Source organism: Phragmites australis, chromosome 6 (assembly GCF_958298935.1).
Source record: "Phragmites australis chromosome 6, lpPhrAust1.1, whole genome shotgun sequence".
Classification (NCBI taxonomy): domain Eukaryota; kingdom Viridiplantae; phylum Streptophyta; class Magnoliopsida; order Poales; family Poaceae; genus Phragmites; species Phragmites australis.
Window position 1 is genome coordinate 2,199,759 of NC_084926.1, and position 26,984 is coordinate 2,226,742.

The following is a 26,984-nucleotide window of genomic DNA, read 5'->3' on the forward strand; positions in this document are numbered from 1 at the left end:
TCTGTAAATTTTTTTGGATTTTGAGGCTTGTTTGTGGATAATTTAGTTTCTCAGTGAGCATATATGCTGCTCGGTTGGAGTATCTTTGCCAGTTTAGACCCTGTTTGGAACGCAATATTTCCTTTTTCCATATTACAGCTGTATTTAGAACACACAAACTTCATAGGAAACTATTAGTTTTCTACAGGCAATCGTGAGAAATTGGACCTCATATGGTTTATTGTTAAATTACTATGTTCCAGACGGAGCATGAAAGTGGAGTACTAGAGTGATCAGTTAAGTACTAGTTAGGAAGAATCAGGCTTGTATTAAAACACTTATCATTGTTTTGTAAATACAAATTAGACACAGAAGCACGCACACCATATACGTATGTAAATCCATTTTAGTATATATTTAAATAAGATTAGAGATATAATTCTATGTAAAACTGCTGCCAATTTTAAAGATATATATAAGGTGGGCCATGCCATGTGCTGGGAATGACAAAGGTTTTCCCGCTCGCCCCCCATCCAATTCAAAAACAGTGCGGGATATGCCAATATTAGGCGGCCGCGCGGTGGGGAAAAGGAGAAAAAATTACACCCAGGAAAAATCGTATCGTAACGGAGGGATGGCGGATCCGAACGGGCGGCGGCCGCGGCATCACACGGCGGTGAACGACGTGCTGTCCACGCTCGCCGACGCTAGCGCCGCCCTCGCCGACGTGCAGCGCCGCCTCGACCTCGAGTTCCGCGCCTCTTACCCCGACCACGTCAGTAAACTCCTCCCCCTTCCTCTGCTCCCCTCTATAATATGCTCCTTCGGGCGAGCGGCTGATGGGATCTGCGGCGGCGGTTGCAGGCCAACCCGGCGAAGCTGGTGGCGCGTGTTAAGCGGATCCAGGAGGAGGTGACTGCGCTCAAGGACCTCTGCCGCGACCTCCTCGCCCAGAAGCAGGTCGTGCTCCCCTACCTAAACCCTAATCCCCATTCCGTGGCCTTCCCTCCTCTCCCCCCAAGTTCCCGCGACTGATCCGGCGGTGGCCCTGTCCGCGCAGGAGCTGATCGACCGGGTGCGGACTAGCCTGGCGGTGCAGCGCGGCACGACGCAACGGCTGCTCGCTGCGTCCGGGCTGCCCGTCATGACCGACGCCGACGAGACTGCCCACAGCAGCCTCAACGAGGTGATCGACGAGTGGACCGCTCACGTGAGGCCCATCACAGGTACGTTCTACTGCATTGCTTTGCTTCGCTGCCCGCTGTGTGATGCTTGCTGCGGGTTCGTGGTGGGGAGCCGATGGTAACTCCTCGTGTTCGCAGGGGAGGACGGGAACGAAGACACTAACCAGATACTCTTCTCTGCGATCGTTTAGAGCGAGCAGCTTCCATGGGAATGCAGTTCGTGAAGCTGCTTCTGCAGCTTGATACAGTTTGCGGGCTTGCGGCCATCTTGCTGACAACGAAGAATGTTGTTGGGTTACATCTGAAAAATTCAGCATTGAGTTCATGGTTTGGGATGTCGTTCCTGTGCTTGGGATTTCTCTGTTTCTAGCTTTGGAAAGGAACATCAGCTACCTTGGATTGTTTTCCCTACGCTGTTTTTAGCTTTGGAGGGTCGGTATGCAGTTGCTGTGTTATGCTTTGTAATTTGTTGGTTGTTATACATCGGTAAAAGGTGTTGTTTTCAACAAAACGTTGCATCGAAAATTAAATAAAGAAGTGCTTGTAAAATTACAGGTTGTTTTTGTGTTCATATTGTAAAGATCCTAGGATCAAATTGTGGAACTGTGATAAGATCATAACCAGAAAATCATGATTTACATACTAGAAGCTCTGACTGAGTCGGAATATGGTTCTCCTATGCAATTGACTGGGGATCGGTGTGGTGCGAATTGCAAAATTCCACTATACAGGTGGCGAATTCGGGAGATAAAATAATGCGCCATTTCATGAGATTCACAACAAAAGAAAAAGGAAAATTTTGCTGGAGGACATTGATTTTTCTTGAAATTTGTTGCGGGAACTGTTAAAAAAATTGTTGTAAGACACGTTTCTTTGCTGGAATTTTTTTGACAGTGTCCTACAGAAAGGGCAACTTTTATTAGTGTTCTGTAGCAAAATCTCCCAAAGAAATATTTCACAACTGCTTAGACTACTGCCCGTTGCATGCCATACTTTTAAGTTGTAACAGGTTCACAGAAATAAGGAGCCACCGTTGGACGAATGATCGCACAAGATAACCAGCGTGGCACGAGTCCAGCAGCAGCCTGATACAATTTCCTGGCGACAATGGAGAGGACACAGCACAACCCCCTTCCCGCTAATCAAACACCACCACTCAACAGAAGAATGCTAACGGTATTCCTCTCACTTATTGCAATGCTTTTCGTCCGCATCGCTCAACATGGAACGGTACCTTGTTCTTGAACAGCTCCTGGTTTTGTGTCCAGGTATCGTTGGATACTCAAGCACAACACTTGCTGAAGTGCTGAGCCCGGCTGGTTATATGTTTGCAAGCAGCTTGTTTGCCGTGCCAAATATCGGGGCAATATCAACAGGTACCTGGAAATGAACATAAATAAGGGTGTGAACACTGCTCACCTGGATGAAAATTCATATAATTGGTACAATCGCTGCACAGCTGAACTCGGGGCAGAAACCAGCATAGCAAAAATTGGAGGGGCACCTACCTGCATGTGTTCTATCTTCTCCAATGCCACACGCAATGGTTTCGTCATGGTTGCATGGGACTGGAGAAGGCAAGCAGGCTTATCGCCCTTTGCCTGTTTTGTCAGAGGATCTCCCTGCTGAGGCTTTCTACAGCATCCTCAACCTTTCACAATACAAAATCTAATGAGCAATGATAGCAGAGAAATAGCGAGATAGTTGAATACTAGATAATAAAATCAACTGAGAATGTTCCATCAGAGTGCAAGACAAAGGCCCCTTTCTCATACAACCAGTTAAATTGCAGAGCTTGTCCTTTTCTACATTCTGATATACAGTAACAATCGATTTATCATCAGGTGTTCAGGGTAGCATGAAAATGCTATGAGAAATATCCATGTCTCTTTTTTCATCGTATTCAAGTTCAGTTTGCTAGAAGGGAACATACAGCCTTACCCATGAGCTTCTTCCAGTCCAAAGTGGATTGACCGGAAGCACCCAGCCAGGAAAGAGGCATACATGGATTTTGATAGGCTCTTAGGAAGCAACCCTATTAGAACAGAAGCAAATGATTGCATTAACAAAAATACAAGAAAACAAGCAATACGTCATAGGCTCCCCATATTCATTAAGAAACAACAGGATTTGAATGCCTGGTCAGGGTAACAGAAGTGTCATGATAACCTGATAATTGATGGATGTAGATAACCCTCTTAATAAGAAAATTCAGTGCCCAGAGACCGACTATATCAGCTTTTGCCTCTTCCAACGCTGAATGGAATTCTTGAAGTTCCTATAATCCTGTGCAATCATGAAGAAGATATGTCAAATCAGCTCAACTTGGTGACATCAATATCGGAGATACCATGCAAAAATGCAAGGGGTAATTGTGTTCTTACCCCTATTTTAGAATCCAACTATGATTTTACTTCTACTTTTCAGACTTTGTGATTTTGTCTCTCCTTTTTCAAAATGAAGGAGCCATTTGCCTCTGATTTTAACTCCCGTTAAGGGCAGCCCAATTAAAGGAACTAAAAAGAAGAAAATGGTTGGAAAATGACCAAATGACCGTAGTGCTCTCTTTTCCTCACTTTTGTCTCGTGACCCATCCTGTGCCCCCCTCTCTCCCTCGTCCCTCTCTTGTGCTCCTCTCTCTCGTGACCTAACCCTAGGAAGTGGCTGCAACTGCAAGGGGCTTAGGCCCGGGGTGGCATGCAGGCGAGCAGGAAGGGGGCGCGGGGAGCGCAGTCTCGGCGAGTAGGAAGGGGGTACGGGAGCTCGGCCTAGCCTGGGCGCCTCGGGCCAGGGTTGGCACGTGGCCTTGGGCCAGGGTTGGTGCGCGGCCTCGAGCGAGCAGGGCTAACGTGCGAAGTGGCTAGGGAGGGCAGCGCGCGGCCTGGGGAGGGAGGACCGTATCTGGGAGCATGAAGGCTAGGAGGACCAAGGAGCAACGCTACAATGGAGTTCATCTCTGAACATGCTAGGTAAATTCATGTTTTTGACCTCACATGATGTGCACTTGATTAGGTTTGTAGCATGAATAAGCTTCGATTTGTAGGACGTTTTAGCTAATTGTATGTGTTTCCTTGTGATTTGTAGGCTAATTCATAGCGATTTCAAACTTGTTGTTAGAGTTCGATGAGAACCAAAGAAATATTGCAAGGGTAAAAGCTTGGCACCACAACATATTGACATAAATAACTATGGACCGCTGCAGTTAGTTGATTGCATAGTTAAACACTATATGTGGGGTTCTAAGCAGTACATAATTTTATGGCGTTCGTTGGATAATGCCGTTATTGAGATAAAAGCTAATGAACAACTGCTAGAGTGGTTTCAACTCAACCTAGACATATCTGTTGTGTGCATCGATGCCTAGATAAATGATTTGCGGGTATGTATTGATGCTTTTGTTGGATATGTATGTTTAAATGTGACGTATGATCTGAACATGTAATAACTACCTATATGATATCTACGTACTATGTGATGCTATGTGATGGTTGTAATATATGGTTTTTGCTTGAATGTATATGCAAGTTGTATCAAGATTTTGTTAAAATTCTATCAGATTTAAAATATTGCAAATTCTATCAAGTTTGCTATCAAAAAACTTTCAAAATCTATCAAAATGCTTGCTGTCAAAACAAGGGGTAAAATCACAAAGTCCTAAAAAATAGGGGCAAATCTACAAGGACATATATATCTTTTCATAACTGAATTGATACCGTTAAGAGAATGGGGGCAAACACAACCTTTAGTTTGGAAAAGCGGAGGCAAAATCACAAAGTCTGAAAAAGTAAGAGTAAAATTACAAATAAACTCTAAAATAGGGATAAGAACGTAATTGCCCCAAATGCAAAATATTAAAAATGTAATAGCATTTATCAAAGTAAAAGCTTTATATATAACTAAAAGATATTGAATCGCGTTACAATGATTTTTCTGGTTAAAACAATCTAGGAAGAAATGTGCTGCTCTAAAGAATATACCCTGCAACTTTGGTCATTTTCAGATATTTTTCACATGAATTGGGAAATGAAAATGATGTTCACACAATTAAAAATAGATGAGAAACTGGGAAAAAAATTAGGGGAAATGGAACACTTTTGTCACATGAATTGACTCATGACCCATGAGTTTGTTGACTTCCAGGTCAACGTCACAAGTTTGCCATGTATCCGAAAATGAAGAAAGCGCGGCCGTATTTGGCATCTATTTTGAAAAGCAATTTTACAAATGGCAAAGCGCGGTGTCAAGTTTGTTAGCGCCATACTTACGACGTCAAATATCATAAAACCGTGAAAATGGTACCAACATCTTTTCATGAAGGATCTATTTGTAAATTATATTTTTTAAAAAGAATTAAAAAGTAAAAATTTCATCAGGACAGAAGGCTGTATAAGGCCATCTCTAACAGGAGAGGTTTCCAGTGCTATAGGAACCCAAAAATACTGTTGCATTGGAATTTTGCCGATTGGTGGTCGGGATAGCGCTCCAACAGCTACGGTATCAAAGTAAACAGTGTTGCAGAGCGAGAATGTGCTACTGTGAATTTGCTGCTACCTTATAGCATCTACATCACTATTCACACAGTATACACATAGATTCGAAGGAAGGAGTAGAGTAATAGAATGTGAAAAATAGAGTAGTTATTGGAGATAAAAAATAAAAAATAATGTAATAATATTAAAGGATGTTATAATAGTATTATAGCTAATAAAATTTTAAGTATTTATTGAAGATAAGCTACTAGCAGACGGACTCGGTCTCCCTATCGGTCCAACCCCACCGGCCCGGCGGCCACCCCAGTCCGTCCGTCTCGCCATCGAATCCACCTTCTTTCCCCTTCTTCTCTGCCCCCACCCCTACACGCGTTCCCCAAATTCTCCCACCAAGAAAATCCCCAAATCAACCGCGGCGGCTTCGAACTCGATCCCCTTCCCGAAGCGCGTTCCCCAAATCGGCGGAGCAGGGAAGGCAGCCACCAAGCCATGTGGGCTGCGTCGTGCCTGGCGTCGTGCTGCGCGGCGTGCGCGTGCGAGGCGTGCCGAACGGCGGTGGGCAGCATCGGCCGCCGCTCCGCCCGCATCGCCTACTGCGGCCTCTTCGCGCTCTCCCTCTTCGCATCATGGGCGCTCCGCGAGGTCGCCGCGCCCCTCCTCCAGTCCATCCCATGTGGGTGCCGCGAAACCCTCCTCTCGATGCGTTCGATTTGACGCTTCAATTGATCGAAATTTTCGTGGCCTCTTTTTTGGCCCTCCCTGCAGGGATTAACCACTTCCACAAGACACCGGACCGCGAGTGGTTCGAGACCGACGCGGTGCTCAGGGTCAGCCTCGGCAACTTCCTCTTCTTCACCATCCTCGCCGTCATCATGGCCGGTATAAAGGACCAGAAGGACCCCCGCGACAAGATCCACCACGGAGGCTGGATGGCCAAGATCTTCTCCTGGGTCATCATCGTCTTCCTCATGTTCTTCGTGCCCAACGGCGTCGTCAGCTTCTACGGTGAGCTAACGCCCTTCCCAGTACCCACCCATTCAGGGCTTTTTATTTGTCAGAATGTTTGATACATGTTCCGCGTGGTTGATAGATTTGTGGGCATACTAGGATAACAATTTATTGGGAGATTGCGCTAATCTTCTTAAGCCAAATAATCCCTATGATGAAGAATTTAGTCTCATATGGAGATTACTGTGTCAAATACGCTTTTATAGACTAACATAGTTATACGCAAAACAAAATGTTGGTTTCGGGTCATGTACAAAATCTTCTTAAGCCAAACAAAATGCTGGTATCTAGAGGCCTACTGGATTTACAATGGATGAACCCAATTGTTACTGCATGTGTATGTGGCGTGCCATCTTTGGTGGAATTTCTGGCAGGTGTGGTATCAGATTTTAGTACAGAATGTATTGTTTGGTTTTAGATTTCGGAAACAAAGGAAATGATGAATTGCTTGATTTCCCTGAATAAATTGAGTTGCTAAGCTGTTATGGTCAAGCACTCAAGCATGCATTTTTAGCTATTCTGCCAGTTATCTGTGTTATGTCAATTATGTTAGTAGCTTTGTTTGAGCAGACTGGTGATCACTATAAAGTTTGGGATTCTTACTGCAATTGTACTTTTGCAGAATCAATATCCAAGTTTGGATCTGGGCTGTTCCTTCTCGTTCAGGTTGTTCTTCTGTTGGACTTTGTGCACGGATGGAATGAAAACTGGGTCGCCAAGGATGAGAAGTTCTGGTTGGTTGCTTGCTGTTGCCTTGTTTTAGTTGACCTTCCATTGGTTTACTGAGCTTTGATTTCCCGAAATCTGTTATTCATACTTCTTTATCACTGCAGGTACATGGCTTTGTTGGTTGTCTCAGTTGTCTGTTACGTTGCCACATTCTCTTTCACGGGTCTTCTATTTCACTGGTTCACTCCATCCGGACATGACTGTGGACTCAACTTGTTTTTCATTGTCTTCACATTGATTCTTGTTTTTGTATTTGCTATCGTTGCCCTCCACCCAAAGGTATTGTCTTGTAGCTTGTTTGCCTTTTCTTTTGCTAATTTTGCCTATGTTTACTATTTGATTCATCCAGAATGTGTTGTCCATGGTTGGACCATGATAAGTTGTACTCCATGTGCTTGTGCATTATTATATTTGTTATTGTAGATGCTCATTGGATTTATTTTAGAATTGAACTTATGACTGTGCTGCCCAAAAACTGTTGCTGCTATACTTTTCCATTTAATGTAACTCGTGGCTTTTGTGCTAATGATGAATTTGAATTTTGTTATTTTCAGATCAATGGTAGCTTGTTGCCTGCGTCAGTTATTGCTCTCTACTGCACCTATCTGTGCTACAGTGGACTTTCTAGTGAGCCGAGGGATTACGAATGCAATGGGCTTCACAACCACTCGAAAGCTGTGTCAACTGGTAGCCTTACGTTGGGACTGCTAACAACAGTCCTTTCTGTGGTCTATTCTGCTGTCCGTGCTGGCTCTTCGGCAACTGTGCTCTCACCGCCAGACTCACCACGTGCTGGTTAGATCACCTTCTCTGTTTAATGAACTTATTTTGCTCGTGTATAGATTCCTGTTGCTAATTGTGTTGGCTTTTCAATCTTCAGGCGCCGACAAGCCATTGCTCCCCTTCAGCAAGGCAGATGAAAAAGAAGATAAGATGAATGTGCCAAAGCCAGTGACATACTCCTACTCTTTCTTTCACCTCATCTTTTCCCTGGCCAGTATGTACTCGGGAATGCTCTTGACTGGCTGGTCGACCTCCGTTGGTGAGGGTGGAAATTTGGTTGATGTTGGGTGGCCATCAGTCTGGGTCAGGATTGCAACCCAGTGGGCAACGGCAGGTCTGTTCATATGGTCCCTTGTTGCTCCCATTCTCTTTCCCGAGAGGGAATTCTAGATCAACCACGATAGTCTCATATGAATGCGTCCTTTTGGAGCATCAACCGTGTCTTCTGTGGTAGCCAACCTATCCTATCAAATATCTAGTCTGTAATACATGCTGAGAGCAACTGATGGCATGAAGTCGGTGTTTGTCGATGGTTATCAAGTCTGTCTGCTTAATAACGTGTGACATCAGGCATTGTGCCAGTATTTGAACAGTGAATACGTGCTGCCTGTATTTGTATATATGTTGGAATTGGTTTACCTCTGTTGGTGCTGGATGCATTTTATATTGTACGAATGCCACCATGTGGGGATTTTATAAAGAGTTGAGTTGCATGTCATTTGGTGTATCAGGAATTCACAACGTCGTGTATCCTGTAAGATTCCTCAAGTGTCACGTACGTTTTCACAGTAGATTATTTCTTGTGAGATTGGAGTACAAGGTCTAATCATACTATCAACTACTGCTAACATGCAATTTGAATAAAAATATACAAGGACAAAAAGAACCCCCTCCGCCATTCTACCTATATACAGAATTAACATGCACTACCAACTTACAGTCTTCTATGTGTCCGAATGAAATTGGTTGTGATCAAAGAAACCACCGCGTCACACGCATACGAGGACGCGGCGAGCACGGCCGACGCCGCCAGCAAGACGGCCTTCCACTGCCTGGTCGCCGGCATGATAGCCGCAGCCTCAGACGCCGCGGCGAGGGCGGCAAACACGTTCTTCAACGAGGTGTACTTCTTAACGGACGCCCTGCACCCCTCGCAGTGCACGACGTGGCGGAAGTACCTGTTGGTCGGGTTGGGCGCGTGCAGCGTGCCGACGCCGCCCTTGGCCGGGAACGAGGCCGAGATCCCCGCGACGGTCCCAGCCGGAGCCTGCTCCACGACGGCCGGCACGGGAGGCGGCGCCAGACTGCTGTGGCCGAAGTAGTAGGGCATGCCGTTCCCTGCCCTGTCCATCCACTTCCTGTATTGGGCGACCCAGGTGTCGGACAAGCGGAGGTTGAGGTAGAGCTCCCAGGTAGGCACCTTCTCCCGGAGCAGCACTTCGTTCTGCGACGACAGGAACCCCAGTCCTGCTCGAACACCTTGCACGCGTTCTGGTGGAAGTACCAGGTCGGGAACACCTTGGCGAGCGGTGACATGGACGTGGAGCCGAATCGCACGATGAGCATGGACTTGCCCTGCCCGGCGGGGCGGCAGAGGAAGTGCGCGGAGAAGCACTGCTCCTTGCCGTCCTTGTCGACGTACTCGAGCGTGTTGGTGAGCACGCAGGGTGCCTCGAAGCAGAGCAGGTTGCGGAGGTGCGGCGTGCGCGTGCGGCCCCAGTAGCCCGCGAAGCCCCTCGCGGTGCGCTCCGTGACGTCGAAGAAGAGCGGCTGCGCATCCTCGCGCTTGGCCGTCCAGTCGGTGCGGTCGTGGGAGCTGGGCACGTGGGCGGGGTCCATGAGGTTCTCGAGCAGGATGAGTGGTCGTAGGAGAGCTCGTGCACCGTGGACACTGTTAGACGTGGCCTGTGTATCTCTCTGGGCATGCAGGTTAGACGGAGGATCAGGTCTTGCATCTATCCTTCGTATGCATACATGGCATGCATGGCACTATCGCTAGGATCACGCGTGATGACATGTCACCTCGATTCCTGATCAGATATTCCTCCACATCTTGACCCTGTTTTCATAAATCATGCAAGGTGGTTATCTCAATCTTGAAATATAAATATGCAACGCGTGTCTTCTATAATGACCATTGATTCATTCGCATGATACTAACCTCTCACATGGTATCAATTAAATTAGCATCCTACGACCATCACTTCCACTAACCAACAGCCGCCTCCCCTATCCAATCATGGACACCACCGTCGCTGCTGCTGCACGCCAACCCAAGGACGAGGCCACCACTGTTGCTGTAGCTGCACGCCAACACGAGGATGAAGCCGCCACCATTGCAGCATGCCATCGCGAGCAGGCCGCTCGCTTGCACCAAGAGGCAACCGCGCGCGACCGAGGCCGCCTGCCTGTGCCAAGAGGCCAATGCCACCGCACACAGCGCCGAGGCCCCTCATGACGAGACGATCGACAACCTCATGATCCTCCACGAGGCAACTGCCATCGCCAACCTCCACGCCTAGGCTGTCGGTGTCTAGAACATCCGTGCCCTCGTGTAGGTTGTTCTTGATCTCGTCTCCCCCAACTACACCAAGTGGCATGGCCGCTTCCTCGCCACTCTCAGCAAATACTCCCTCGCTGACCACGTCCTCACCGACGCGGTCCACGCTGAGTCCGTCGATTGGTCACGAATATATTGTGTCGTCCGTGAGTTGCTATATGGCACCATCTCCTCCGCCCTCGTAGAGATTGTCATGGTGCCACACATGATCGCGCACCTCGTATGGTTAGGTCTAGAACAGCAGTTCATCGGCAACTGGGAGACGCGTGCCCTCATCCTCAATGTCGAGTTTCGCTCTTTCGTCCAAGGTGATCTTGACATCACGGACTATTGCAGGAAGTTGAAGACTATGGTTGTCGGAGGGTGAACTCCTGTCGCATGGATCCTAGGGGACCCCTTTTTAGAGATTCGGCCGGGGGGATGATCCTGAATATGTTCGCCGGAGAAATAAATGGGTATGAATGCGATGGCCGGTGGGGTGGAGTGATCTAATGCGGAACGGAGTAAATGCACCAGCGGTTTAGACACGTTCGGGCCGCACGGGGGCGTAACACCCTACTCCTGTATGGACACTATAAATGCCCTAAGAAAGTCCCTCAAGAATGTTGCTGGTTACAAGAATGTTTATCTATCTTAGAGCCTGGGGCTCTTTTTTTCATCGGCCTGTGATCTTCTCTTCTCTGTTTATGAGCAATTGTTTTCCTCTTCCGAAGCTTGTCTTTTTTCTCTCTACTCTCTCTTCTGTTCCGCCGGTTGCCTTAAATACTCGCCGGCAGCAGCGTGCCCCGAACGGGAGGGGGCACGAGTCCCGAGATACCATAAATAGAAAGGGCGTCATCATTTCCTCTGGGCGAAGTGACCGGGGGTGGAAAATGCGTCCCACACCCGGTCGTCCGTCACCATAAATGCACTGACAACGGGCGCCGTGGAGAGGGCCCACCGGGCAGCCGCAGAGTGGCCCGGCGTGCCCGCCCTGTCTTGTTCCCCTGCCACAGCAGCGCGGCAGACGGAACGCCTCGGCCCTTACGACGTTATCCCGAGACGGGCCGGATGGCACGGGATGAAACCCGTGCATTCAATGACCCCACGCCCCCTGCCAGAATGTGGCAGAAACTGACACTGAGCGTGGCGGGAGAAGTTGGAGGTGACAGGCCACGTACGCTCTTTAAATGCGGCCTTGGGCCTTTGACTGGCTGACACCTCATCGGTGGGCCCCTCGGGGGCCGCTGTCAGGGAGCTCTCTGGGTCGTCGGGGAACCGAGTGCTCGGGGGTCACTGTTCGCCTCCCCGAGCACTCTCTCCCGAGAGTGCCCTTTCTTGCCCTCGGGGAACCGAGTGCTCGGGGGTACTATTCACCTTCCCGAGCGCTCTCTCTCGGGCACACTTGTACGGCTCCTCGGGGGACCGAGTGCTCGGGGGCTGCTGCACGCAACCCCGAGCACTCTCTCCTAGAACTTCCTTCGGTGGGTCCTCGGGATACTTGGGTGCCCAGGTGGCCACCGCTAGCGGCCCCGGGCACGTTTCTCCCGGTACTTAGCTTTCCTGGTCATCGGGGAACTCGGGTGCTCGGAGGTCACCGCACACCTTCCCGAGCACTTTCTTCCCGGCACTTAGACTTCGTGAATCATCGGGGAACTGGGGTACTCGGGGACCACCGACTGTGGCCCCGAGCGCCCTCTTCCGGGACTTGATCTTTTTCACCTTGCGGAGGAGATTCCGCAGGATGGCGCCATGTGGCGGATTGCTGGCCTGGCCTCGGGATTCGGGGACCCTCGGTTCCTAATACACCGACAATGGCAGACACCCTTGGGGATCTCAACGAGCCCATTGCCAATCAGACACTTGTTCTCGCCGTTTTCGCGTGGGCTGAACGAGAAGTTTGCATACATGGCAACTCTCCTCAAGTGACAACAACTATTCCCCACCTTCCTCCAGGTCCGATCTGACCTCCTACTCGAAGAGATGACGATGGCCTTGCGTCCCTCGGCACCATCCACTGCCATTATCGCCACCACCCTGACATCTGGCAGCACCGACCGTACACCAACCGAACATACTAGCGGCTCAAATGGCCACCCTAGTGGCCTCGGTGGTGCCCAGGTCAGCTGTGGCCCGGCCCCTTCTTCGAGCGTCTCCTCATCTCAGCCCGGGGACGAGTTTGGTGGCTCCAACTGATGCCACCGACGAGGAAAGAACGACGGCAATGGGGATGGCTCCACCTAGCCCTCGTTCTACAATCTGTGGGAGACCATTCAGATGTGGCATGGGTCCCATCCCGGCGTCCCAGGCGATCAACCCCCGCGTGCTCAGGGCATGCAGCACCAGCAACACCCGCACCCTAATGCACCACCATAGACATTCTACGTGGGACCTCCTCCTGGTCCCTATTCGTCGCCTCCACAACCGGTCTACCAGGCCACACTAGCTCCTCCACCGACCCCTGGCACCTGGACTCCACGGTCGGGCTCTTGGAATCAGCAGTCATTGACAAATGTGTTCAATACTACGATGATTGCTCCTCCCGCCACGACTAACTGGTACATGGATTATGGGGCATCTTCACACATGACATTGGATTCCGGCAACCTATCCTTGTTTCATTCGCCATGGTCATTTACTCCCTCATCAATCATTGTCGGTAACGAGTCCCTTATGCCCGTCACTTCTACTGGCTCAACAGCTTTACCTGGCAATTTTCATCTTAATAATGTTCTAGTCACTCCTAGCATTATCAAGAATCTTATATCTGTTCGTTAGTTTACTACTGACAACAATTGCACAATTGAGTTTGACCTGTTTGGTCTCTTGGTGAAGGATCTACGATCCCAAAATGTGATCATTAAGTGCAATAGCTCCGGACCTCTATATCGCTTCCATGCACCAGAAGCTGTCTCATGTACTCTTATAGCTACTACTCCCGCCACACTGTGGCATCACTGCCTTGGACATCCTGGACACGACATCATCTCCAAACTCACCAATGTCTCCACCATTACTTGCAATAAATTGCTGGTGATTCTCTTTGTCACGCTTGCCAACTTGGTCGTCGTGTACGCTTGTCATTTGCTACATCCACCTCTAAAGCTATCAATAAATTTGATTTACTCCATTGTGACCTTTGGACATCTCCTACAGCTAGTGTGTCCGGTTAAAAATATTATTGGGTCATTCTTGATGATTGTTCTCATTTTCTTTGGACATGTCCTCTGCCCCTTAAATTCGATACCTTTACCACCATATCTCATTTCTTCTCTTAAGTAGCCACTTAGTTCGGTGTAACAACCAAAAGCATCCAATGCGATAACATTTGGAAGTTTGATAACTCCTCCGCTCACACTTTCTTCCTCACTCATGGTGTTGACCTTCGTATGTAATGTCCATACACCTCCCAATAAAATGGTAAGGCAGAGCTACCATTCGCACCATCAATACTATTGTGTGCTCCCTCCTATTTCAAGCGAGTCTTCCGCCATCCTATTAGGTCGAAGCACTTCGCACAGCCATGTACTTTTAAATCACCTACCTACAAAGACTCTAAACCACTCCACACCTTTATTTTCTTTGTACGGTGTACATCCCACATACGATCACCTTCGTGTGTTTAGCTCCAAGTGGTACCCCAACTTATTCGCTACAACTCCCACAAACTCTTGCCTCGTTCGACCCTTTGCATCTTCCTTGGATATTCATCAAATCACAAAGGTTACTAGTGTTTTGATCCTTTGTCGAATCACGTCATCATCTCTCGCCATGTGACGTTCGATGAGGCATCTTTTCCCTTCGCTGAAAAAAACACCCTACCACCTAATGCATTTGATTTTTGTCTAATCTTGACAGTGCACCAATTCCCGTCAGACGCCACTCTTTCAATGCAGCTACACCACCATCGGTTGTCGCACCCAGGGCTGTCGAGCCTGATGCTATGACCACTGTGCAGCTCCCACATGTCACTGAACCGGAGGTCAAGTGTGCGCCCACCCCAGCATCTCTGCCACTAATCAAGCACCCACTGGTCGCTGACCACCTGGTCAAGTGTGAGCGTCCAACCACTCAGACAAGACTCCCATTGATCCACCGCACCCTAGTCGAGCGCCAACTAGTCGGGCGCCCCCTGGTCACTGACTCCCTGGTCGACTGTGTAACCACCTAGGCACCGCTCCCACTGGTCGTACCTGCAGGAAGCACCGACGGTGCTACCTCCACATCATCATGCTTGTCTACCACTGCCCCGATTGTGGACATCCTGCCTGATGGTGCGGTACCGATCTCGTCGGTCAGCAACTCTCACACCATGGTCACCCGTGGGAAACTCGGGTTTCGACAGCCTATCTAGCGGTTCAACCTCCATGCCACAGCCCTCTTGCCGATCTCGAAGACGTATCGGTCTGCTTCAGTCGATCCTAACTGGCGCAGTGCCATGGAGGATGAATATGCCACTTTGCTCGGCAACAACACGTGAGATCTCGTCTCGCGACCATCGAAGTTCAACATTGTCACTAGTAAATGGATTTTTTGGCACAAGTTTAACGTTGATGGTACTCTTGACAGATACAAAGCTCGATGGGTTCTTCGCGGTTTTACACAACGACCGAGCATCTACTTCGATGAGACTTTTAGCCAGTCGTGAAGCTGACCATTGTCTGTATTGTGCTCTCCTTGGTTGTTTCCAGAGATTGGCCCATTCATTAGCTTGATTTCAAGAATGCATTTCTTCACGTCACATTGGCTGAGATAGTCTACTGCTCCCAACTGATTGGTTTTGTCGATCCTTCCTGCCCAGATCATGTTTGTCGTCTGAACAAGTCTCTTTATGGCCTCAAACAGGCACCCCGAGCTTGGTACAGCCACTTTGCCTCATATTTGTCGACTCTGAGTTTTGTGGAGGCCAAATCGGATACATTTATGTTCATTTACCACAATGGTGCCGAGATAATCTATCTGCTTCTTTAATGTGGATGATATTGTCTTGACGGCATCATCTGTTGTTGCACTACACCGGACCATTGCAGCTTTGCAAAACGAATTTTCTATGAAGGATATCGGGCCACTTATCATTTTTTAGGCATTTCAGTGCAGCAAAGTCAAAATGGCTTGTTCCTCTCCCAGCGATAGTACACACTAGATATCCTGGAGTGCGCTGGCATGTTACACTGCAAACCTTGCAGCACACCGGTTGATACTCATCCTAAAATGTCTGGATGTACTAGGACCCCAGTGAGTGGTGCTACTCAACATCGCAGCCTCACAGATGCCCTATAGTATCTCACCTTCACCCAACCGGATATTGCTAATGTCGTTCAGCAGGTCTACCTTCATATGCATAACCCCCACGAGCCTCACCTCACAGCAGTTAAACGCATCCTTCGGTATTTACGCAGCACCATCGACTATGGACTTCAGCTTCATCGATCTCCTTCGTCTGACCTGCTCGTATATTTCGATGTAGACTGGACAGGGTGTCCAGACACACACATGTCCACCTCAAGCTATGCGGTGTTTCTGGGTGATAATCTTATTTCCTGGTCTTCCAAGCATCAGAACACAGTATCTCGCTCTAGTGCTGAGGCAGAATATCGAACCATTGCTAATGCCGTTGCAAAGGCTTGCTGGCTTCGTCAGTTACTTCATGAGCTTCGAAGCCCTCTCCACCAAGCTATTGTTGTCTACTTGTCGACGAATTGGTGCAACATTAGTGCACCAAACACCATAGACCTTCACTTCGTCCAGGAGCGCGTAGCTCTATGCGATGGCCGAGTTTTCTAAGTTCCGACGAGCTCCCAATACACCAACATCTTCAACAAGGAGCTGTTCACGTCTGTCTTCACCGAGTTTTGGTCCAATCTGAACATCCGTCATATCGGGTTCCGACTGCTGGTACATGTTAGACGTATTATATGACCCATGTATCTCTCCTGGGCATGCATATATTAGACAAAGGATCCAACCTTGCATCTATGCTTCGCATGTCTGCAAGGCACTGCCGCTAGGATCACGTGTGATCACGCGTCTACTTGATTCCCAACCAGATATTCCTCCTCGCATTGATCCGGTTTTCATAAATCACGCGAGATGGTTATCTCAGCCTTGATATATAAATCTGCAACGCGTGTGCCCTATAATGATCATCGATTCATTCGCGTGATACTTTCCTCTCACAGACAGGTCCGTGAAGCCCGGCCGCGCGTACGGCTCGAACCACGGCAGCTTCCGCTCGTCGGGCGGGTTCGCGTCCGACAGCCACGCCCTCAGGCAGCTGCATCCATGTGGGAGTTAAGCTAGTGTTTCAGCATTCGATCGATCGCCGCGTGAAAATCAATGCAGAATAGATGGGATGGGTAGGAGAGGGAGACCTGTGGTACCTTGACGCACTTGCCCTCGCCGTCGAACTGCCAGCCATGGTAGAGGCACTCCAGCTTGCCGTCAACGAGCCGGCCTTCCGAAAGTTTCGCTAACCTGATAAGCATTTCGGGATTAATTCGTTTAGTTGCTCATTTCAACCAAACCAATCATTCGTTGCAGAATCAGATTAGTTGGCCGTAAGATGCTGCAAGAATTAAAGGAGCTGCATGCATCAATTGGGGCAAGAGAGAAGGACTCAAAGACCTCACCTGTAGGGGCACCGGTCCTCGTGGCAGCGGAGCACGCCGTCGGCGTCGCGCCAAAGCACGAGCTGGCGGTCGAACACAGTGAGCGGGAGCGCCGCGTCGTCGGGCACCTCCTTCGCCAGGTACAGCGGGTACCACTCCTCCCTCCGGTCGTACCGCTCCGCCGCGGTGGGCTCTTCCCCCTGCTTGGGCAGCAGCACCCCGTCCTCCTGCGTGCCGGCCTCGCCCCACCACAGCCGCCCGGCACCTCCTCTTCCCGTCCACCGCACGCCATGGGATGCTGCTGCTGCTGCTGAAGCTGTCGCCGCCGGGTTCTTGAGGCGAGGGGCACCGTGGCAGTGGGAGACGTCATGTTTGGGAGAGATCCTCTTAATAGTCACTAATATGTGAGATCAGATCTATATATTAGTGATTATTACTGTACTATACAGTATTACAGATAATCCATATCTTATATTTGATTCTAATGGATATTTGGTTGGCGGAGAGCGGTCGATCTCATGATAAAAACAGGCAAGAGTCGCATGCAAATGATTCTAGTTGCCACGTGCGAGCTGCGTCCCAATTGGCCAATTCCTCTTCATATGAGAACCGAAGAAGGTAAAATTTTAGTGGATATATGGTTTATCAAAACCATTTATTTATATTAAGGTATACGATGAAAAGATAGGTAAAAAATATAAAATAAATAAGAAAATTAAAAAATATATGAGTATGAGCTGATATCTCCACGCGTCCTTGTGGAGTTGCCTTGCCGAGAACTGAGAAGTCTCCCTCGTGCAAGTGGTGTCGTGGCAAGTTCAAACACACCCTGTGCTGGGCTGGGCTGGAATTCGATGTTTTCGCGGGAAATGTAGGCGAAATTACCTGCCACTGTGACGCACGTACCCTAAGTCAATTTCACAGCGTGTTTAGCTTCTCGATACATGTCCAATTCATGTGGAGAGAGACTTCGGATATAAAATGCTACGGCAAAATTTAACGAGAAAAAATATCTCAGTATGAGAAATATCAAGCGTGATACGGTCCAGTCCGTGAGATAAAATTATGTTACTTCTGGCCCATCACGCCAGGCAATGGTTAGCCCGGGCCAGCCCCTGATCATTGCTCTACAAAGAAAAGCACTTTCACTTTATCAACTGATGATTGCAATCATTAGGCCATCGTTGCGTGCACTAATCACCCTGCAGGAGATAGACTCGCACGCCCCCCATGATTAGCTCGAGCTGACAGAAAGCCGATTACGCCATCGATCGCCATTGGAGGCCAAGTCGCCGTGCATCACGCTCGAGGCTGCTCCGGTTTTCTTTCCCTGACGTCTCCTGGTACGCGTCGGCGAGCCGGGTTAGGTAGGCCGAGGAAGGAAGCGACCATGGTTCCCGCGCTACTTTTGGCGAGCAAGCGTTGGCTTTCTTTGACAGGCGCCCACTGCTCCCTGCACAGCCACGCGCGCGGCCTGTGGGCGCGCGGGGAGGCGTGGATGGGCTCCCGGCCACACGGTGGCATTGTTTCTTGCGCGGCACCGTCTCGTCTCCTCTCTGAACACGGCTAGGCACCGCAGTGACCACTGGGCACTGAGGCACTGACCGGCGCGCGTCTCCACATCAACCTGTTCAAACCGAACAAGCCAGAGTTTAGACGTTTTGGCAGATTTTACATTATCTCTGTAATACCTGATCTGTTAGTATTTTTTAGTTTCGATTCATATGGCATAAATATTCTAAGTGATGAATTTAGTAACACCTTGATGCTTTAAATAAGTTCAGATCAACTTATAAGTTTAAATAAGTTCAGATCAACTTGTAATATCTTCATGTTAACTCTTTACACCAATTAAGAACAAAAGTGCAGATAGATAATACGCATACGGAGCTGCCCTACAGCTGAACTGAGTTGTAAGTGGATTTTGGAGCAGACACTTTTAACACAACTTTTGCCTGGCCTGGCCGGCAAGTGTTCACAACGGCCGGAAGAGGCCTCCCATCTATCATTGGAGCGTGCAGAGCGGACGGTACGTGCTGTTTCGTCAAGTATGGGTCGCGAGCGGACAGGTGTGCAGGGCGAATAGTACACACGTCAAGTCTGCGGTCAAGATGGTGCACAGATCTTTCGTGGTCGCTCGGCGACACGCGGTGCAGGCAGCTAGCAGCTAGCAGCTAGTAGGGCTAGGCCGTAGTCCTGCCCCTGACAATCTGGCACGTAAATTACCCGAGCCCATGCACGGTCGATCAGCCGCTGTCGCCGTGCGTTCTCCGTCCCGTCCACAGCCATTAGAGCGTGTTGTTCCATGTAGTAAGATTGAACACGTCCATGTGATTATTGTACTCGACTGCCATGGCTTTGTACCGTGAAACCAGGACAGCTCATTTTCAATAAAAGAAGTTTTTATTAAAGTTAGACAATTATATTAAGTTAATACAATTATACTCAAAATATTTAAAAAAAACAAAAGAGAAAACATAAAAAGGGTTTTAAGATGAAAAACAAGAGATGTAAAAACGCTCTGAGTACTTTTTAACAACCATCTCCAAATGCAGACACGCCACTGTTACCGTATCTCGATAATCCATCTTCTGTAAAATACCTCAGTTACGAAGCCAGTGAGTACAAAATTAGATAACCTATAAAATGGATAAAATATTTTTTTTTATCAAATACCAAATTATTCCGGTAAAACTAAAGTGACAAGCAAGTAGTAGCCACTCCCATCAGGACTTTCAGTTTAAGTATATCATAATGCACAGTAACCAAGTACCAAAGATATGTGCTACCTTACGAGATCGAAAAAGTCCTGAAGCCGCTTCTATGATAGACCACATAGCGAGGGCAAAACGACATTCAAAGAAAAGATGTTTTATTATCTTTTCTTGTTGACAAAAACAATAGTTCATACTCTCTTACCAGTTGCACTTAGCCCGATCATCTTTTATCAGGACTACATCTTGGTGTAATACTAAAAGAAGATTCTGACTTTGAGAGGAACCTTCAGTTTTCAAATGCGCTTATTAAGATTATGAGTATCACTATGCACTAAAGCAAGATAGTGAGATTTTTCCGAGAACTGCCCATTCAAGGTTAAATTTAAGCGGGATTCATCTTGCTCCTCAGTAAGCACAATATTAGCGATTCGAGGAGGTAAAGCATTTCATGCTATTAATTTTGGTCCTGTAAGGTCCCTTCTAAAAAAATATTTCGAAGGAATGTTCGGGGGACTTCTCAACAATATTCTTTGTGTCCCTTATTATATTGTAAAGGTGTGGATACTGTTCTTGCAGAGGTGAAATTCTTAACCACTGGTCTTTCCAAAACCTGATATAGGAGCCATATTTGATAGTGAGGTTCTGAAGCGTAGAAAATTTATTTTCATCTGTATAAGGCTGGTCTAGAAATATGAATTCCTAGTTTTTCACTGGACCTAGTTTTCAGCTATTGCCACATTCTATCGGACGGGAGCAACCTAAAAAAGCCATTTGTTGAGTAAGGCAATATTCTTAGTATATCTAGATCCTGAATCCCTAAACCCGCTTGATATCTAGATTGACACAAAATATTCCATTTAGCAAGGCGATATTTTTTTTTGAGTCACTTTGCCGGTAGAACCTGGAGCAAAAATAATCAAGTTTTTAAGCATCCACTTGAAATAGCAAAGAAAGACACCATATATATGGGCAAACCGGTAAGCACTGAATATATCAGTGTCGGTCGCCCACCAATTGAAATGTGATTTTCTTTCCAACTACGGAGTCTCTTCTCCAACCATTCATCAATCACTTTCTAATTAGCATTCCTCATTTTCCTATAATAAATAGAAATGCCTAAATATCACAAAGGGAAATCACTAGTATCGCAACCGAAAAGCTTGGTATACTGCTCGGTCATAGATTGGATGTCACCAAAGCAAAACAATACTCTTATGAAAAATGATCATAAGATCTGATAGTTGCTGAAAAGCATAAAGCAATAGCTTCATATTTCAAGATTTTTCAAAGTCATGATCCATGAAAAGTATCATATCATCGACATATTGTAGAATAGAAATATCATCATCAATAAGATGAGGCACTATCCTATAAATTTGCTCATCTGCTTTGACCCTTTTGATAAAAACGGCTAGCATATCAGCTACAATATTGAACATAATTGGGGAAAATGGGTTGCCTTGACAGAGGCCTTTTTGTTTGAAAAAAAGGTCCGACGTCATCATTCCCTTTAGTTGCTACGCTACCTCCCGGAACAAAAGTCTCAATTCAAGAAATCCACTTAGTCGAGGAACATTTCATTCGCAAAGTCAGCAGAAGGAAAAGTCATTTAACCTTATCATATGACTTCTCAAAATCTATTTTAAAAATTGCTCCACTTAATTCAAGTACCTTTTTTTTTAAGATGAGAACTCCCTCTAGGATATTTCGTACTCATATGAACGCAGTTTGAGTTAAACTAACCACTCGATCCGTAACAGAATTAATATGGTTTGTGACTACATTAGCGAAAATCTTGGAACTACCCTTCAACCAATAAATATGCCTATATTACTAAATCTGATTAGCCTCTTTGATACGAACGATGCCCTTACAAGGGCCCCATTTGGAAAACCCGTTTTTATTTTCTCACGGTCCATGTACGAATTCGACTGTTTCTCTGAGACTATCGCTAAATCCTCTGGAGTCCCCGTATTTCAAACAAGTCCCAGCATATACGTTGCTTTGTTGTGAGCAAAGGTCGTGTAAGCAAGCTCAAGTTGCACTGCTGCACAGCGAGATGGCAATTTCATGGGTACAGAAAATCACGCTCGATCGCTCAGCACGTTCAAATGGCCTGTTTGGCGCTTGGCTCCTAGGCGGCATGAGTAGCAGCAGGAAAACAGGCCGCTTCTTGGCAGCACGGCTCGCAATGTAGCTGCTTGTACTCTTGTGCTTCCCATCATCTCTGTCGGAAGCCTGGGATAGGAGCAGATGGTCGCTTTTAACTTTAAACACGCCGGAGTGCGTCTTACATTAATCATTATTACCAAAAACTGACAAATCCAAACTCAGAGCTGCCACTGGTGTCCAACGGACCATGCTTACGCTTGTCCTTGTGCGCCCATTACCCACAATCCATTCCCGTGGGCAACACTAGGATACGAGGCCATTTAAATTTCGGTACGCATGGTTGGGTAGCAGCCCGTTGCCCACCCAGTATCCAATTTCCATGCACTGCTGATTGCAGAAGCTTGTATTTGGATTTTTGGTTTAAAATCCGGATGGATTCAAGTCAATATCCACGGGTACCGCATACCTATTATGTGGCAACTCTAACAGCGATAACCCATCTGCATCACTAGATCATCTCCAACCATATTTATTTTATTTTTCTTCTAGTTCTCGTTAAGCAACGAGAGAATCCCTTTATGAGAAAAATCGTGAAGAAAGAAAATCCGTTTTTAAAAACGATAATACCTTCGCAAAAGAAACTAGTCTCGCAAAGTAAACCGTTGAACATGATGTAACATTACAAAGCGACTTGCCATGCCGTTCCTTGTCTAGCCATGGTTCTCGGGATTCTCCATTCATCGGGTTTATTTATACAAGCGTGCCGACCTAACACTGCAGAAGCTCGGAGAAGAGCCGAACGCGGCGCCGCGCCATTTTCAGCTCTGCCCCATCTCCCATTCCCAAGCCTTCCAGACAGCAAAACACCAAGGCGACACAACCCCCATGCACCATGGTCTGCACATACGTATACATACAACTAGCCGTATAGCCGTAGTAGTATACAGTACGGGAAGCAGGACGCTACTAGCATTTCAGATTAACTACGAGCATATTTGATTTCGGCACATGCAGCCTGAAACCAGGCAGCAGTGGTCTCTGTCAGGGAGCTCGTTTTGAGTAGAACTCCCTCGAGTACTGAATAAGTGTCGGTTTTGAATATTAACTCGGTTCATAAAATACACATTTGATTATTATTTTTTAGTTTCGTACTCCGGGGTGTAGTAAGTCAATTTATAATCCTTAACACCGGCTTTAAATCCAACACTTATAATGTATTAAAAAACATAGCAAAATATACTATTATAAAAGTAATTTTCGAAATAAATCTACTCGTATTATTTTTAATATCCAAACTCAACTCATTAAAAATAATTTGTAACTAAAATTTAAAACAATTAACTACACTTAAAAAATAGTTATTTTCGATCCGAAGGAGTACTAATACAGTCCATATTCATAATCACTGTATGATCAGGGGGAGGCCCACATTTAAAAGGACTCACAAATCTGACACGCGACCAATGGACCTTAACTCGGACGGCGTTAATGATCACTGATACCTGCCGGTGGGGCCCACGCAGTTTTTGCCCATTTCTCGAACGGCCCTACAGGTCAGGTTGGCACTGCCCCACCCTTGGCAGACGGGTAAAGTTGCTAGAAGCAAGATTTATAACTCTAGCAAAATTTATAACTCTATCTAAATTCTATCTAAACAGTTGAGTTGAAAAAAAAATACTTTATAATTTAATAGCCGAGCTGAAAAAGAGAAATAGAGTGAACCTGTCATCTTACAAGAATTTGCTTCCGGAGTTGCTGGACAGTCACACACACATACCGACATACGCGACGATGACGCAGCGGATTGGTTGATCAAACCAAGGCGACATGGGAGAGCAGACAACAACCGAGGGACGCAGCAGAGGGAATTGGTAGGCTAAACACGCAAGAGGTCCACCGATCCCACCCAAGGAACGAGGCATGGATGGAAACGGCTAAAAGCGCATGGATGGGGCAGGCGAAAGCGCGGTCGGCTCCATCTCCGATCTCTGCATTCCGTCGCCGGCTCATATTCTTCCTCTTGGACCTATGCTTCTGCACGCTTGTGACGGCCATCATGGCGAACAATGAAACGAAACGAAGCAACCAGACGCATTTTGATGTGGTGCTCCTGAATCCTGCTGATGCGCACCCACACTGGCTCATTTCAGCTCAGGGAGGGAGGAAGCACAACAATAGCAATGAGAAAACACCCAGCTTATTTTCAGTTCCCTTTTTTATTTTATTTTTTGTCAATCGTTTCCATTCCAAACCGGGCAAAGCACCAAGAACAGCAAAGGGAAATAAAATTACACGAGAACGAGTGTGCAATGACGAATTAGAAGAAGAAAAAGCAAGCACATCAAACCAAGAGGAAAAAAAGGGAAAAGTGATTGAGCCTATTGTGCCAATATCTTACTACTCCACAAGTGGACAGCACACCTCGGGACAAGGAGAAATCAGCTCCCCCGCACCCTCATCATCCCCTCTTCACCATCTTCTTCCTCGCCATCATCGCCGTCCTCCTCTTCCTGCTCTTGCAATGCCATCACCACTTGGCCACAGGAGCAGGCGAGCTAGCACCTAGCTACTGACCTCCAAACTAACAACACACCTACAATGGTGGGAGAACAAGAGAAAGGGACAAGGAGACAATGCCACTATGCAAGGTGGTGGCAAGAGCACCAGATGCTCCCAGCCATATACCTCATTCACTGGATCCCTTGCTCTCACTCTGAAGCCTTCTTTCTGAAGCTTTTATTTTCTCGCTTTGGCTGGGATGTGCGGCCTGGAAGCTCTCTCTCCCTTGCCCCTCCCTTTATGCTTTCCCCCTCCTCCGACGTGAGAGCAGATACTCTTCCTCCTCCCTCGTCTCTTGCTCCTCAGCTGGGGGGTGGGCCCACAGCGCCAAATCTCCTTTTGGCCGGCCTGGCAGCCCTCCCCTCCTCCTCCACCTCCAATGGCTCACCTCCTCCCTTTACTATCTCCTCCATGCTCCTCCTCCTTCGCCCTCCTGCAGTAAGCTCAGCAAGAAACGGCAGGTGTAAGCAGCCGGTAAAGCAAAAGCAAGAAGCTAGCTTTCGAACAGGGCAGAGAGAGAGCACATGCACCAGACAGAGAAAATGAGACGGGTACAAGCACAATAAACAAAATCGATGTCGCAATGTAATGTACTGTAATGCAGGAGCCCTGCCCTGGATGCAAGGACGACATGTACAAGACCACACTTTGGACCAAAAGATCACACACATGCAAGCGATCGATGCAACATGCAAGAGATGGGAGATGAGGTGAGGCGAGCTATCAAAGCAGCAGCTGCTGCAACAGCAGTTTCCCTCACCTACTTTTCTTCTACCTCGCCTCCTTCCCCTGCAACTGCAAAGGCCTCCTCTCTCTCTCTCTTTCTCTCTCCCCAGAGCTTCCTCTTTCTCTCTCTATTTCAGTTTTTGTTCTCTTCTCCCACCCACCCACCACCTCCCTTTCTTCGGCGGGAGCTGCGCTTTCTTTGAAGTGTCCAGTCCACACGAATTGCCTTTCCCCTGCCTAGATCTGCGCCAACACGAGAGGCGGCGCAAATGACCGGGCTACCCCTGCGGCGTAGGAGCAGCAAGGGTAACACGACAGGGGCAGAACCGGGCGCGGGGTGAGCGCAGCATCGGAAGGCGCACTCCCCCGGATTTTACGTATCCACAGGGGGGAGCTCGAGCCAGCGCTCCCCTCGCGTTGGCACATATGTACACAGGTGGGCCCCCCGTGTCAGCCCCCCACCTCCGACGGAGCTGCATGCGCTGCAGCCGCAGTAGCAGTAGCAGTAGTCAGTAAGATAGTTGGCCGGCCAGGAGGCAGCACCGCAGCAATACCGCAATGGTAATTATAAAATCATGGAGATGGAACTAGTTAGAGCACGCGGAAACATCACAAATCACAGAGTCAAACGCAGACGCAAGACTCTAGGGGCTCAATCATCTTGCCTAAGTCCTTAGGCATAACGATAGGGTTTTCTCCCTAATATTGATATGTCTCTTGCATCAGTGATGTCCAATATTTATTGGTTTTAAAATATAAATTCGAACACAGCTTTATTCCTAACCATCCAAATTTAAACTCAAATATATTTGTAACAACTTTTGTATCCATATTCAACACATATTTCAACAAACTACCATAGTGCCAGCACTAATTAACAGAGCATTTCAAGATTTTTGGTACATCTCTTAACTCGTAGTACCAACCGTTGGTGACACTGTATTTTTTGACTGGAATACAGTGGGTGATAGTAGGTCACTTGTAGCGATGGTGATGTATCTGAAAACGGTAGGGTGGATAGGGGCTTGGGTGTAGCAGTGGAGCGTAGATTAATACTAGTTGTTGGAGGCGGCAGAGCAGAGCAGAGCAGCGCAGCGCAGTGTGCTAGCTGCGCCCATGTGCCCGCCTGCCCCAGGCGACCGCATCCCAACACCAGATCGATGGGACCAGCTCACTCACTCTCACTCTACTCATCACTACTCTCCCCGCTTCACCTTCCTGTACTAACACAGGCACAGTCACAAGGCCAAAGGGAAATAAAAACTGAACAGTTTGCTACCATGTCTAAGAATAGACCGGTCCCGTCCCGATTGGAACGGGTGGCTTCACGGTGATTTTACTTCACTGCGAGACGCTAGATCTCAAATAAACGGTTAGGATTTGATGTTATAGTAATATTACTTTAATCTATAAATAGTACTTTGCTACAGTATGTCCCGGCCGGCCTCTGATCTCACGTCAAACATCTCCAATTTCCGATAAGGCTACACTAGATGCTCAATAATAAAGACAAGCTGTTCCAGTGTTGTCTGAACTTGCATGCCCAGAGC

At 47.6% G+C, this 26,984-nt stretch overlaps 2 protein-coding genes, 2 long non-coding RNA genes and 1 pseudogene across 5 annotated transcripts; 2 read left to right on the forward strand and 3 right to left on the reverse strand.

Annotated features, from left to right (window-relative positions):
* Positions 1-63: 63 nt before the first annotated feature.
* LOC133921036 (uncharacterized) lies at positions 64-1,712 on the forward strand. Its single transcript, XM_062365747.1, has 4 exons — positions 64-754; positions 844-939; positions 1,040-1,205; positions 1,302-1,712. The coding sequence occupies exons 1-4, from the start codon at positions 467-469 to the stop codon at positions 1,352-1,354; spliced, it is 603 nt and encodes a 200-aa protein (XP_062221731.1). The 5' UTR covers positions 64-466; the 3' UTR covers positions 1,355-1,712.
* Positions 1,713-2,353: 641 nt separating this feature from the next.
* LOC133921037 (uncharacterized) lies at positions 2,354-3,782 on the reverse strand. 2 transcript variants are annotated; one of them, XR_009910200.1, is made up of 5 exons: positions 3,548-3,782; positions 3,333-3,449; positions 3,105-3,198; positions 2,672-2,814; positions 2,354-2,543 (listed from the first exon to the last, which is right to left on the reverse strand). It is a non-coding gene; the product is annotated as an uncharacterized LOC133921037 (long non-coding RNA). The 2 variants fall into 2 exon arrangements; XR_009910199.1 differs by having other exon boundaries at positions 2,672-3,198.
* A 2,127-nt stretch (positions 3,783-5,909) lies between these two features.
* Positions 5,910-8,891, forward strand: LOC133921038 (uncharacterized). Its single transcript, XM_062365748.1, has 6 exons — positions 5,910-6,326; positions 6,419-6,658; positions 7,284-7,395; positions 7,495-7,669; positions 7,945-8,185; positions 8,271-8,891. Exons 1-6 carry the CDS (start codon positions 6,143-6,145, stop codon positions 8,561-8,563), a joined length of 1,245 nt encoding a protein of 414 aa, XP_062221732.1. The 5' UTR covers positions 5,910-6,142; the 3' UTR covers positions 8,564-8,891.
* A 108-nt stretch (positions 8,892-8,999) lies between these two features.
* Positions 9,000-19,609, reverse strand: LOC133920776 (protein TIC 55, chloroplastic-like; annotated as a pseudogene).
* A 4,721-nt stretch (positions 19,610-24,330) lies between these two features.
* On the reverse strand, positions 24,331-25,811 carry LOC133921039 (uncharacterized). The gene is made up of 2 exons (XR_009910201.1): positions 25,469-25,811; positions 24,331-25,141 (listed from the first exon to the last, which is right to left on the reverse strand). It is a non-coding gene; the product is annotated as an uncharacterized LOC133921039 (long non-coding RNA).
* Positions 25,812-26,984: the final 1,173 nt, after the last annotated feature.

What these genes read in the sequence shown, in the direction of transcription:
- LOC133921036 (XM_062365747.1), top strand. Translation starts at nt 467, where the DNA reads ATGCCATGTGCTGGGAATGACAAAGGTTTTCCCGCTCGCCCCCCATCC. An exon ending in GCGCCTCTTACCCCGACCAC is followed by an intron (nt 755 to 843) that starts GTCAGTAAACTC and finishes CGGCGGTTGCAG; the next exon opens with GCCAACCCGGCGAAGCTGGT. An exon ending in ACCTCCTCGCCCAGAAGCAG is followed by an intron (nt 940 to 1,039) that starts GTCGTGCTCCCC and finishes CTGTCCGCGCAG; the next exon opens with GAGCTGATCGACCGGGTGCG.
- LOC133921038 (XM_062365748.1), top strand. Translation starts at nt 6,143, where the DNA reads ATGTGGGCTGCGTCGTGCCTGGCGTCGTGCTGCGCGGCGTGCGCGTGC. An exon ending in GCCAAGGATGAGAAGTTCTG is followed by an intron (nt 7,396 to 7,494) that starts GTTGGTTGCTTG and finishes TTATCACTGCAG; the next exon opens with GTACATGGCTTTGTTGGTTG. An exon ending in GCCAGACTCACCACGTGCTG is followed by an intron (nt 8,186 to 8,270) that starts GTTAGATCACCT and finishes TTCAATCTTCAG; the next exon opens with GCGCCGACAAGCCATTGCTC.